At 37.6% G+C, this 13,843-nt stretch overlaps 1 protein-coding gene across 3 annotated transcripts; it reads right to left on the bottom strand.

Moving 5' to 3' along the window:
• Window positions 1-2,439: 2,439 nt before the first annotated feature.
• LOC308056473 (lung adenoma susceptibility protein 2) lies at window positions 2,440-13,618 on the bottom strand. Of its 3 annotated transcripts, none has more exons than XM_080371947.1 (8): window positions 13,357-13,617; window positions 12,411-13,248; window positions 9,864-10,634; window positions 8,212-8,359; window positions 7,097-7,205; window positions 5,549-5,680; window positions 3,944-4,017; window positions 2,440-3,050 (listed from the first exon to the last, which is right to left on the bottom strand). In XM_080371947.1, the coding sequence occupies exons 2-8, from the start codon at window positions 12,688-12,690 to the stop codon at window positions 2,993-2,995; spliced, it is 1,572 nt and encodes a 523-aa protein (XP_080228073.1). In that variant the 5' UTR covers window positions 12,691-13,248; window positions 13,357-13,617; the 3' UTR covers window positions 2,440-2,992. The 3 variants fall into 3 exon arrangements, with proteins under 3 accessions (XP_080228073.1, XP_080228072.1, XP_080228074.1); XM_080371946.1 differs by having other exon boundaries at window positions 12,411-12,739; window positions 13,092-13,617; XM_080371948.1 differs by having other exon boundaries at window positions 2,440-3,071; window positions 12,411-13,618.
• Between the last annotated feature and the right edge of the window lie 225 nt (window positions 13,619-13,843).

Below are 13,843 nucleotides of genomic sequence, written 5' to 3' on the forward strand. Positions count from 1 at the left end.
TCAAGAGCACAATACTCGTCTTCATCAAAGCCTTTACTTCCCTCAGCTCCGTTTTACTGATATATATACACTGTAATTCAGGAAGTGCCCTCCTCATAAAAATTTCCTGTATATGCAAATACATAGGATCACAAATACTTGTGTACATCCTTAGCAAACAGCTCTTTCCTATATAGTCTTGCTACTTTATTTATTTCCTCCAAATCCTGGCCTCTCTGGCTGCCCTTTTGTTTTTCCCACTATCACTACAGAAGACTAGATCAATAAATTTCCTTTTCTCTGACCTAGTCTCAAGAGCAAGAACACCACTGACATCTTAAATATGGCAATTACTTTTGTTTAGTACTTGATTTCCATATTCTGTTGTTTTTCCTGAGTGGCAACTTCTTTATCCTAGCTTATAAGCAAACTAAATTCCAGCTATAATTGTAAGAACTGATCAGTGTAGACAACAAAAAAGTTATTTTTTCTATTGATAAGGATCAAATACCTCTTTAAAATACTCTTTAATGGCCATAAAAATCTTGATCTCATTAAAAAAAATATTTTTATGTGAAAACAGGTGTCTCCCTTACTGAATAATGGTGGGCTTTTTTAATCATTTGATTCTATTCTTACTGGGATTTCTATTGTTTACAGTAAGAAATTGTGCCACTAACTTGCTTAGTTTCACACGCTTAAGGTACTTTTATCTTGTGTAGTACAGCACCTCACACAGGGGACCTTATTCATGATCAAAGCCTTTCATACCTGGCCCACAAAAGTTAGTAAATAGGAATATTTAATATCAACAGTACTTTTCATTGTACCTAGGTCTGTGTGCTATGAAAAAAAAAAAAAAAAAAAAAAGTTGGTCCTGTGCCAAATTCTCCAAAGTGCATTAAACTGATAAAGCAGAAATATCTGGAGGCTAATAACAACAACAACTCCAAAGAATGAGGAATCTCACAAGTAGGGATAGGTATGAGGATTCTCCAAGCAAGAATTAATAAAAAAGACTTCCTAAATAGCAAACAAACCCTGCCCTACCATCAAGAGAAGCTCTAAGGTAGAAGGGGGTGCTTGACATTTGTCCTATGCACCCTTGCAAGCAGGATACAAAGGGAGTGTGGTATAACCTCTAAGTACTCTCACAGGGCACCAAGCCTTAGCTTTGAGTCCGCCTCGCTTGCGCTCCCAGCGCCCCAAGGAGTACCTATACACCTAGATGTATAAATCTGCTTTTCTACTGTGAGCTATAAAGGCACAAACTGCCTTCAGGAACAGGAGAGCTATGATGGCTTTAAGCAGTGTCACACTACTTGTGCTGAGCGTTTGAGGTATGCTCAAAATGATGCAGCTTACATACTACGTGTAAGCACCTACACATAGCATCCAGAGTAGCGCAAAAGTAGAGTAAATTCATTGTGATCCATACACAAACATGTATGACATCAGGAAAACCACCTCACCTTTCTTTGCACATCTGAATTCTTTTAATAAAATGACCTTTGGCAAACAGGTAGTGGCTTAATGCAGACAACAGTTATACCCACAGTATCAGTGGATTTGTACGTTCATGTCTCAGCAATGAAATGTGTTATAAAATTATAGTTTCTACAAGGAAGTTTTCTAGGAGTGATTTTAATTTCTATACTCTGATCTAGTGCAGCATTTAAGAAAGGCCAATAACATCTGCCTGAAATAACACTATTATGTATCACTTATGACCTACGTATATTCTCATGGTGTCATGACAGCCATAAAATGAAGTCATCTATTACTCTAGCTCTACTTACTAATTCTTAATAGGAAGATGCGAGAAATACATAGGTAATCTTTCTACTTTTTCTTCTGGTTTCGTTTCTCAGAATCAGTACATGCTCAGGTACCTGCTTTCTCATGTGTACATACATAAACACGCAGATTAAAAGGAAAGAGTTCACTAGAAAGGCATGTCGCCATACATTTTGTTTACTGACAGCACAAAATGCTAGGCTACATTATGTAAGCCTAAGAAGAGGTGCAAAAGGCTCCTTTCAAAATGTTTGTCAATATATTTCAATTCACAACTCAAGTTACTACTTACAGCTTTTCTCTTTGCCTCTCAATTTGCTGTTGGCAAATGGCATAAGTCCTAGTCCTCTCTCCCATGCACAAGTTCCAGTGCTTATCAGTGGCCTTCAAGAGCTAATTCTATTCAATTATGCTGGGGGGCAAAAAAAAATGAAATCTATTACTTCTCTGCCTATTTAGGCCCACTGAAGGATTTGATATGCTCTAAAGCCAAGAACAAAACAAGGAAAATGGAAGGGTGATTAGGACTTCCCAGTAACAGTGACAACTAGCTCTGAATCAGCTCAGCTGAAACTTTCCATGCCCCTAAACAAGGGCCTTCTCTCCCCAAAGAACCAGGCTTCACTGGGGTGTGAAAGGAGGACAATTCAAAAAGACTTCAGATGCTTTTTGATACAATATATTTGGTAAGTTTGTGGTCATGGAACCAGGAGCATACAATTACATCAACTCAAGTCCTGTTAGAAAGAACAGCACTGAAAATATTATGTAATTATTTTATTGCTAAACCTCACTGCTTAACTTTACACATGATGTTGAGCTTCCCCTGTTTCTAACAGGCCATGTAATAAGTGATGAGTGAATTGGCCAAATAATTTTTTATAAATTCTTATAAACACACAGATTCTTCCATTAAAATGTTGGCATTATTTTAATTAAATTGTCCTTAAAAAGTGGTATATCTTGTCACATTGTTAGATCCTGTTGGCAGCACTAATACTCAATTATGCTTTGTAGTAATTACTAAAAAGAACAAATATGTACAGAAATAGCGAATACAACATTTCTGAGAACATGCACTGGTTCAGCCTTCAAAAAAATTCTGACTAGTGGTCAGGCTGACAAGTTATTTAAATTATACAATATTAAAACACTTCTAGGTATCAGCTTCACAGATTTTTATTTTTTGTTTATCTTCATGATCATCAGTCTTCTCTCACTGGTTACTGTTATCTTCAACAAGACTTTTCCGATGTGACAAATGGTGTAAAACCCTAGATTAGGAAAAATGAAGACTTCAAGAACAGTGTATACATTACTATATATGTTTAAGACAAAAGGATAATGATTTCTCATAGTTTAACAGTTTGAATGGTAATAGACAGTTTACATCTCTAACTGTACCATTTAATTGGTTGTAGAGATTATAAAATACATCAAAATGTTTTTTAAAAAAGAAAATACTTTTTGCAACTGAAATTTTAAATGTGTCTTCTCAAATACAGGTGCTCAAACACACAGCTACTATTAAGTTATTACAAAATGGGTACTTAACACAGGATATGAAACTGCAAAACTTAACGTCATAAAATAGCAGATCAATACTGAAAGTCACTGTATTTTTTTCAATTCAAAAATCCTTTAAAATGTTTTACTTTTACATTACAGTATAGAACTATACTGCAACACAGTTTTGTTGAAACGTATGTCCTACATAATAAACTCATTTTCCATTCTGCCTTTTCTCAAACTTATTTCTTTAGTTATTTATAACTGCTTAGTAGAACTCTGCTGATTCCATTAATAAAATCTGTTTTATAGCAATTATTTTCTCACTGTAGTGAAAAAGACAATATTTTGTCCCGCATTAAAATAATCGGACTTGGAGTAGTATGTAAAGTCTATGTGTAGCAATAATTAATCTATTGAGTAGTAGTAATTAATCTATTGATACAAATGAAATACAAATGCTTACTTACAGAGTATGTCTCTGCAACTATCCACTAGCTATTTCTCTGCTCCATGAACTACCATGTTTTTAATTAGTCATTACTGTCTTATTCTTAATAAACTTTTCAGATCACATGACAGCTTTTAGCTAATTGATCATTCCTTTTCTGCACTTTCTGAAAACATTGAAAAGCCAGAAAAAACAATCGTCACTTACTTCTGAATAGAATTAGTAAGAGGGATTATCTCACTGTCACACAGTTTTAATTCAGCCTCTGCTGTTTCAGAAAGCTTAAAAAAACCAAAAAAAATTGTTAATGGAGGAAAGAAAGAATGGCTGAATATGCCAGAAAACAGGAATCTTTTATAGCACATTCCATTGGAAAGGATTGCCAACAACTTTATAGCATCATAAAGGAAATAAGCTTGGGAGAAATCTCAGGAGGTGGGCTCCTGCTCAAAGCAGGGGAAGCTACGAGGTTACAGCAGGTTGCTCAGGGCTTTTATCCAGTCACATCTCGAAAATCTGCAAGGTCATAGACTGCACAACCTCTCTCTAACAACTTGCTCCACTGCTTGGCTATCTGCAGGGTGAAAAAGTTTCTGCCAATATCCAGTGTGAACCTCCTGTTTCAATTCATCCCCATGCCTCATCCTTCTACCGTGCCCCACTATGAAGACCTGGCTCCATTTTCTTGATACCTTCCTCAAAGGCGCAGGAAGACACCAATTAGATCCCCCCAAACTTCCTCGCCACCAGCCTGAACAAGGCCAGCTCCCTCAGCCCCCCACCCCAGACAAGTGTTGTAGCCCCCAACCATCTAGGTACCCCTCTACCAGCTTACTGACATTTCTCCAAAGTGAGTGGCCTAAACCTGGATGCAGCATTAGAGATGTGGTTTAGGAAGTGCTGGGGGATACAGAGGGACAGACAAGCATTTATCTTGATGTGTTGCCTGTGCTCCTTCCTGTCCATATAGCCTGGGCCCTGCTGTTCCTCTTCGCTGCCAGGGCACATAGATGGCTCATATTCAGCTTGTACCTACCAAGACCCATTTCATTTCATGAAAATGCCTATTTTATGGGCATTTTCAACAGAACAGTTAGGCAGTGCCCAGCCTGCATTACTGCCATGGTTTCTTTCTTCCCAGGTATGAGTTCTTGCATTTGCCCCTGTGGAATTTTGTAAGGTTCCTGTTGGCCCATTCCCTGAGCCTGCCTGATCCAGGTATATATGGAGCAATTTCATTCACTACCAAGCCTAGGACACAGGGTTTAAGAACCGTATGCAAGCAACACTCTGAAAAAGGTAAACAGTGAGGGTAAAAGTCTATGAAATAATTTTGAAACAAAAGTGCCACAAAAATACCAACTCACTGATGCCAAAGGAGACAAGGATTTTGATGCATTGCCCCTGAAATAATTGACGTGGATATTACCAGAAGGTAACTTTTTCCAAGCACAGCTGTTGCTAGAGCAGCGGAGAGGAAGCCTGCTCTCTCCGGGCAGGACTGCCTGAGATGTCGCCATCTCCTGGTGCTGCTTTCTGCAGCAGGGCCCAGGCCACTGGAGTTACCGCCCTGCCAGGCAGTGCCCCAAAAAAAGCAGCCGCCGCAGCGAGCGGGAGCGCTGAGCCTCCAGCAAGGCAGAGGGGATGCAGGGCACTGCAGTCACGAACATATTCTGATGCAGACTGGATTGAATCTGCTGCCAGTATTCTATGAAGACTGGAAACCAAAGTCTATAAAAGAACTAACAGTTTTTCCCAGAAATTTACACAACCCTTGTGACAAGATATGACATAAGGAAACTGACTACTCACTTTCTCAGACTCTTTCTTTTGTTCAGCAGTTTCATTCTGGCTTAAACTTCCCTGAATTGCTTGAAGTTTAAACAACATTAGCTTCAAAGCTTCAAGGGGCCTGTGATGATGATCTCCAGAAAAAGTATTTTCCTAAACCAAAATGCAAAGAGTTTGTTGATCTTGCAGTGCACATAAAATATTAACAACTTCTGAAGTTTCCCTGAAACAAATTTGAAGACTGATTTCTGAGTGTTTCCTTCTACCGGTTCTTCAAAGGTCTATTTATAAATTGTATATGTATGAGGTTTATTTATAAATTGTACATGTATGATGCTACACTGGTCGTCTTAATTTATGCCACAGTACGGTCAGTGAAGTCCCTGTAAATACACAAATGGTTAGGAAGGCCTGAAGCAACACAGAAAGGCCTCAGCCCTGGCTTGTGTGAAATAATTCAAGAATATTAAGACTGTCAGTCCCTATAATGCTATGACAGCAGTACTGGAACATGTTTCAACATTTCATGACTGACAGAGCAAGTAAGCTTCCTTAATGATAAGCATAGATTTATTCATAAGATTAGCATCTATATGGTATCTGCTCATTCTATAATCAAAAAAGCAAATTAACTCAAGGTGACAAAAATTTGTGGATAATTTAGAGATGCTTGTGTCCAGAAACGTCTGATGATCTAGCAAAACCAAGAGAACGGGAAGCATGAACTACAGTTAAGTACCATGCATCAGACAGAATAATTTGAATTACTCATGCACAACCTTGGGTTCTGGATCAATGAACTCCTTCAGGAAACAGAAGGATGTACCACAGTGGAAGAACTTAAAGGGTGCTGCTCTGTTTACTAACAAGATAGGAAAACAGAATCTTAGAGCAGTTAAGATCCAAGGACAACAGGGCAGAAAGTAAATATACCAGCACATAAATGAATAGTATGCCTTTTAACTAGAATACTGGGTTCCATGCTCATGTCCCTAGCTGAGAAAAGGATAAAGGGTTCATATAATCAAAATTAAAGACTGAACAATATTAAGACTGTCAGGAAGGTGTTTAATATGTAAGAATGGGAATAAAATTATGAATAATCAGAAGAGTAAATTCAATCCACAATCCAATTCCAGTGCAAGAGCATAAATAAGAAGAAATATATTATTTAACTTACCTCTTGAACTTGACTCATACCTAACAGTACATCAGCCAGGCTATGAAATTAGTAGTATTTAATACATCAATAACAAAAGGAATGTCTTCTTTTACTCAAGGCAGGGAAATTATTATTTAAACAAAACATGAAGTGTACAAGCCAACCTATTACTAAACAAATCATTTTATAGTTAGATTCTTTCTTAATCATAATTGTGACCAAAGGTTAAATTATAGGATTTAACAACTATGAACTCATCATGCTCAAGTATGACTAAACTATTTCAGTTAGACTTTCTACTTCATACATTATAGAAGAAGAAAAACCAATTTACAGGTACTCCCCCTTCTAATATTTACCAGTCTTATATTTTGGGCATTCAGAAATACATACTCAGTTTTACTGACCTTACTTTTGTCATGTAAGCAGTCTTCCAAGAATTTGTGTATGATATCTGCCTTGGGGAATGGTAGAGCATCCTCCGCATCCTCACAGCACACAGGCACTGATGGTTTGCTAAACCAACATTAAACATGCAATGGAGAATAACAACAGGCTTATAAACTAAAATAATTGGTTTAGGATACAGTCATTATGATGAAACCAGATATACTGCATCACTGCAACACCAAAGGGGCACTGAATAGTCTTGTCAGCACTTTAGTGTACGTCAGAGAAACTTGTAAATATTTGTTCCAGCTTTGCCAGTATAATCAAAACATGGGTAGCCATAAACATCAACAAAAAATGCAAGGTAAGGACTTCTTAGCTATAATTTATTACACATGGGTGTTCTTCTTGCACTTGGTACTCCTCCACTAACACTCTGGTGGCTAGCAGGAGGTTAGATTATTAGCCTCTCTCTCAACAGGAGCATGAGTAGTACCACTTCTGTTACCACATGCAAGAATGCTACATTTTGACACTCTTGCCTGTTAAATATTGCCAAAATTAACCAATAGTTCAAAATCTTCTGAGGTAAAGGGAAGCCAAGAGACAACACCCAGAACCACATATACCTAAGTTGCTTCTTCAAAACCATAGGAAATTCTAGTATTTATTTTTAGCACTTTTGATCCTGTGAAATAACCTCTCAGCTCTTGGGATAACCAGAATTTCACTCCCAAGACCCCACTGCTTTTTTTAAACAAGGGACTTCCCACTATTAACTTGTTTTTCATAAATTATTAATCATAAACTAGTAAATATGTCAATTTAAGTTCCATGAAATAATTTTTCTCTTGAAACAAGTATTTCTTACATATCATCAATATACAAAGATGTTACTAAAAGGCAACAATAAGTAATATTGATAGCCCTCCTTGAAAGTCAGTGAAAAAGGGAAAGCAGTGCCCCAATCCCCTGACCTTGAAATAGCAAACATTTAGCACTAGCAAGAAATCTAATAGTCAATCTTTTATGTACATGCCACCGCACAGTTACTTATAATCTATATACAAAAGCAATTAAATACATTATGCATTTTCACAAACAAATTAGTCCAAAATCTTTATTGACTTACAAAGCACCTGGAACATTTTCCCATGTCATCTCTGCTCCTAGTATATCTGTTGTAGGATTACCATCATTTTTCAGATTATCTGACAAATCTTCAGTTGAACCCTCCAGACCTCTGTTGACCTTCAAGGTAAGTAGATCAAGCTGGTCCTCTAAAAAAAAAAAAAAAAACCCACAAGGACGAAATGTGTCCAACCCTCTTCAAGGGCATTATTTCCCTATTTTAATTTGATGTGATACTCAAAGGAAATTACTACAAATCAGTTAGCAGTAAAAATATTTTACAGAGAGTACAGCATCAATACAACTCCTTTGGTCTGGCACATAAATCCTCAGTACCAAATGGGACGTGCAAGGTTCTAGCCAGTACATATTTAAAGTAGTCAAACATTTTTGTTTTTTTTTTTTTTTTCTAACTTACGCAAACTAAGTATCATATGCAGCATTCAAGATTAATGTTTTTATGTGCTTTCATGCTATAGAAAATATAATCAATATTAATTCGCAATACAATGTTAAATATTGCTTATTAATACTGTAAGTTCTCAGGTTAGTTTTCTTACTATTTTTGTACAGGTTTTTCTAAGAGCTGATTTTACAGACACTTGGGAGAGAAACCACGCAACATATACATGCAAATCACATACACATACACAATCACATATGGGTAGAACATTTAAAAATAGGTTGAGACAAGCACTCAAAGTGACAGACGCATTCTCACATTTTTTTATACCTAGCCTATTCATGATCAGTAAAATTTTCTGTGTGAAGAATAAAAAAAGATACAACCCTGGATGTAAAGTTCATCATGCATACACATTAGGAAGGTATTTGCAGATATTTGCATATCTGACATTTTGTTGCTTTGAATTCACAACATAAACAACATTTTAACTTAGTTTTTATATATAACCTCTTGGAAAATGGGGAGACCAGTATTTATGCTTTGCGTAACAAAAAAAATATTTTTCTTTTTAAATGAATGAACTTGGAAATGAAGGTAATTAACACTTTGAAATGTTAATCTTTCATATCAAAGCAAGTCTTGCTGATATTTCATAATACAAAGATGGTGCTTCACCACAGGACAGCCTTCTGGCTTCAGAAGAGCCATGGTCTGCTGCAAATAGTAGCTACATGAGAAAGGAAAGTCTCCACATAAACTGAAGGCACTAGATAACCTAAATATATGGGTTACAAAGACCTCTTGCTGACTGCATAAAGTAGAGAAAAAGATTGGTAAAAAATAACATTTATTGTGCAATGTCACAGGTTCATTTACACTATGTTTAGGAATCTCTTTCCCCCAGGGTTACAATTCATGTAATTTAATGCTTGAAATTCTATTAAAAGTATTTATGGAATTAATGTCATTATCTTGCATTAAGATACTAAATATGCCGCAGCAACAAATACTTTGCTGTAAAAGTAATGCTTAAATATTGATTTATATATGAAAACTAAACAGTATAAAAGCTGTTTAACTTTGTCAGCTACTAGTAAGTGCTTCAAGGGATTTGTCAGAGATGGAAGTGAATAAATCTAGTGTACAGTGCAGTCAGACCAACATAGCTAGTGTTGATTTTAAAAAAAATGTACAAGTCTTTATATGCGTACCCTCAAAATTAAAACATAAATACGAAATATAGTTACCTCTAAATGGCTTTTTAGTATGTCTTGAAAATGAGTTATCAGATGGGAAGCATGCATCTGGACTGTCATAGTTGCAACTTCCTTCTACTTTGTTATCACTTCTCAGATCCAGGCAAGCATTTTGTTCAAAAAAATTAGAACAGTCTTTATCTACAGAGTGTCTTTTTCTCAGTATCTCAAAAGCTTGTGGAGAGGAAGCTTTGCCTTGTATATTAGAACTTTGACCATCGCTTTCTTTGGTTGATCCAGAAAAAAGGCTGTAACTCTTAAGCCAGACTGGGTAATGAAAATTGGCAACGCTACTTATCTCAGATACACTTAAGTCAGACTTCTGACTGGTAAGCCACCTTGGATAATTCTTAGAAGTGTTAGATTTCTCTGCAAAAGACAAGAGTCTCAAACTTCCTTTAGAGGAGACAGAACTGCACCTATCCGGTGCAGACACATTGTATTTCTTTTTGCTGAAGTCTTTTTGTGGATTCTGGTGAGCAACAGCTTTCTCATTCTCCTGGAGACTGAAACCACTTGCAGTATCAAGTAACGAGGTTTGACAAGGGCAGAAAGATGTTTTAAGGGACCATCTGTTCCACTTACTACTTTGATGCTCTGATTTAAGAAGATTGTGTTGGACAAAGGGCAGTGATCCATCTGCTGGAAATGCTAACAGATCATCTGTCGCAAGACTAATCGAGTCTGGGTCACACTCACTCTGCCTTCTAGAGGGTGAGGCAAGAAAACCCAATCCCACATGCTGATTAAAATCATCCAATTCTGAAAAACAAAGATATTTTACATGACTTGCTATACTTCAAGCTTACGAGGACACATTTGTAAGATCTAACATGAAGTAACAGTTAAAAGCTGAAATATATTCTTTACCATGGGGTACTGAATTACAGTTCTTAAAAGAACAGTTCCATTTCTAATCAGGATCTTGATAGGAACCTTACCTATCAAAAGTTACCCCTCCTTTCATAGTACATTTACAACTTTGAGTATTTTCTTTAACTTTTTGAGAAACAAGAAGTCAACATTATACAGTCCATTTTTAGTTTCACATTCAGAACTATGTATTTTGCAGATACATCCTTAGTATTTCAGACCTAGTAGCGATGCTTCCTCCACACAGTAATGTCAGGGATGGCCTTTCCCATACTGAAACTGAGCACATTTACTAGAGAAAAAGGTGGCTAAAAGCAGCAGCTTGCAAGGCAAGTAGCCAGATAATGGCCCTACAGACGCATTTTGTGATTCTACAGAAATTTACATGCTTGACAGTTTTTCAGGGAAGAGTTATAGTATTAAATCCTTTTTTTTAACAGAAGCTATGAAGCTCTTTGATTCACAAAAAATAGGTTTGCCTCAACTAGTACCTGGAAGTGAGGGTTTTTTTTCCCTCACTTCCACTGTAATATACAGATTTCAGTTACTGATATTAAAGACTACTGTAAGATACAAAACATACAGCTAATAAAAAACCATATAAAATAGACTAGGTAATACATGAATGGAGCTAATAAGACTTCTGCAAAGAACAGGGAAATTTCAGCGTAAAATGTGAGGAGATGACATGTTTCACAGAACAGTTTCTCATTTTTAGTGATAATCAGAATCCTTATTTTTGTTTGGGAGATCAGTTAAACATAACTAGAAGGTGGTTTGTACTGAAAAAATATAATCCAAAAGCTAAACACTGCTAAAAATTTGCAGTCTTGATAAAAGAAAGAAAAGTGTGAAACTAGAGGAAGGTTATAGGTTAAAAAAAAAAAAAAAAAAAAAAAGGTCCTGAATAATACAATATGCTACCATAGCTATCCATGCCAATGCAACTCAAGAAAGCATCCTTTTTCAGGTATGAAGTGTGCCTGTACTTAGGACTTTGTTATTTTAGATGTAACGACCAAAGCATTTCCATTATAAATTAGCTCAAGCACAGTTATCTACTCAAAAGTTCATATAATCAATTAAGTCTTTATTCAAGCTAACTAATAGTAACAAAAGCCAATTCAAACCCATAAATGTTACCCAGCTGTGTGAGACTTCAGGCCCAAAAGTACATCTCATAAAAATCCATGGATAAGAGGCAAATATTGCTCTAAGACAGAGCCCCGTTTAAGGGAACTCCCTCAAATAATTAGATTCTGATGTTACTTACTCTGGAAACTGATTCCGTGCCCCCCAGGATTCAGGTTTAAGCTATGATTTACACTGTCTTTAGTATATATGCACACACAGAAAACACAACTTGTATCCCATACTCTGTAATTTGTTACTGCATGTATGAGCACAGTCATGAATTCTTACCAATCCACCAAGCACTTACAAAAAAGCATTATACAGAGACTGACAAATATTGCTAGTTATAACCAAGCACCACTTACTGTACCACCATAAAGACTTGCATGCAGTTGTGCAGGGACTATTCCTTCAACAAAACACACCTGGTGCAAGATTAGGAGTTGCAATACCATGGGCAGTGAAAACAAAACAAAAGAACAGAATGGCAAACACCAAAACTTATGAAACAACATATTTGCAGAGACATACCATGTTTTCCTTTGGTACGATGCTTCGAAAACTTAACTTGTTTGGGAGTGTTTTGACATATGCAGATTTTTCCAGTGCTTGTTTCTGAAGATGTGAGACTTAAATCAAAATCTTCAATATATGCCTCCAAAGCCTCAGAAGCAGAGCTGTAAAGCTTGCCCTTGTAGTGGATCAAGGTGTTTGAGTACAGAGTATTGCTGTCGGTGCTATAGTTTGTTAAAAGAGAAGATACTGTTGAATCAGGAGAGCAGACGCCGCTTTCTTTTATTGAGCTTGTCATGGCTTTTATCCAGGTTTCTGCTAGAATCTTTACTCATTTTTTTATGAATCTAAATGACAAAAGAAACAAAAGTGCAAGTGATCGTCTGCACTAAAATGTCATCTCACAAACTGTAATATACTAAGGATTTTTAAACTTTTGTTCTGTAATTCTTATGTTCCTAAAAATTACTGTTTAGCTATTCAAATTGCTGTTTTTCAAATAAATTTGTCATACATACATACCACCCCTGGAATCCTCAGCAAAAGTGTTCACAGACAAAAAGACAAGTAGCTTAGCATAAAACCCCTAAACAACTCCATGTCACAAGAGCAGGAAGGCATCACCCTTGCTGGTATCTGTATACAAGTGGAATGGGTACATACAGCAAAAAATTTTACAAGCCTTGTGGGAGCACTTACAATTGTCTTGTCTATGCAATTTATAGTCAACTGAATCCAAGCTGCCTTTGTAACCCCATGATCTGTAAACTGAAGAGCTGGAAGCACAGACTGGTTCCAAATGCTGTAATCGGGATGGCCAAGATCACTGAAAGAAACCTAACGGTTCACTTCACCCCTGTAGGTAAAATACCATTTGAAAAACTTGTTAAGGTGTTAAAGAAACAGGTGCTGTAACAAGGAATAACGATTAATAACTTTGTTATATCCAGTACCGCACACATACAAGGATCATCATGCAATGGCAGCATAAAGATTTATATGAAAAAGGCACAGTGAGGGTTAAGTCTTCCAGGCCGAGCGGTGTTCCCCGGGAAGCCGAGAAGCCGAGCTGGGCACCGGCCCAGGGGCCTCCCGGGCCCCATTCTCACACAGCACCCGGTGGGCCCGCGCGGGCAAGGCCCGGCCCCGGCAGGCACCCCCAACCCCCTTCCCCTCAGAAAGGCCGCCTAAAGAAGCACGGCCACTTCGCTACGCCAAAAGGGTACACCAACCAAACCCGCCAGCCCTACCCCGGGCACCCCCGACCCACACCAGCCACGCCTACAAGCTTCCCCGCGCAGCGTTTTTGAAGAGACCGCGTCCCTGTACAAAATGGCGACGCGCAGGCGCAGTGGCGGCCGGCGCGGCGCTAGCGGGACTACAGCTCCCGGCGTGCCCCCGCGGCAGGAAGGCGGGAAGGCGGGCGGGGACGGTCGGTGCCCGCTCCGCGC

This window comes from Falco punctatus, assembly GCF_963210335.1.
Source record: "Falco punctatus genome assembly, chromosome: Z".
NCBI classification, from domain to species: domain Eukaryota; kingdom Metazoa; phylum Chordata; class Aves; order Falconiformes; family Falconidae; genus Falco; species Falco punctatus.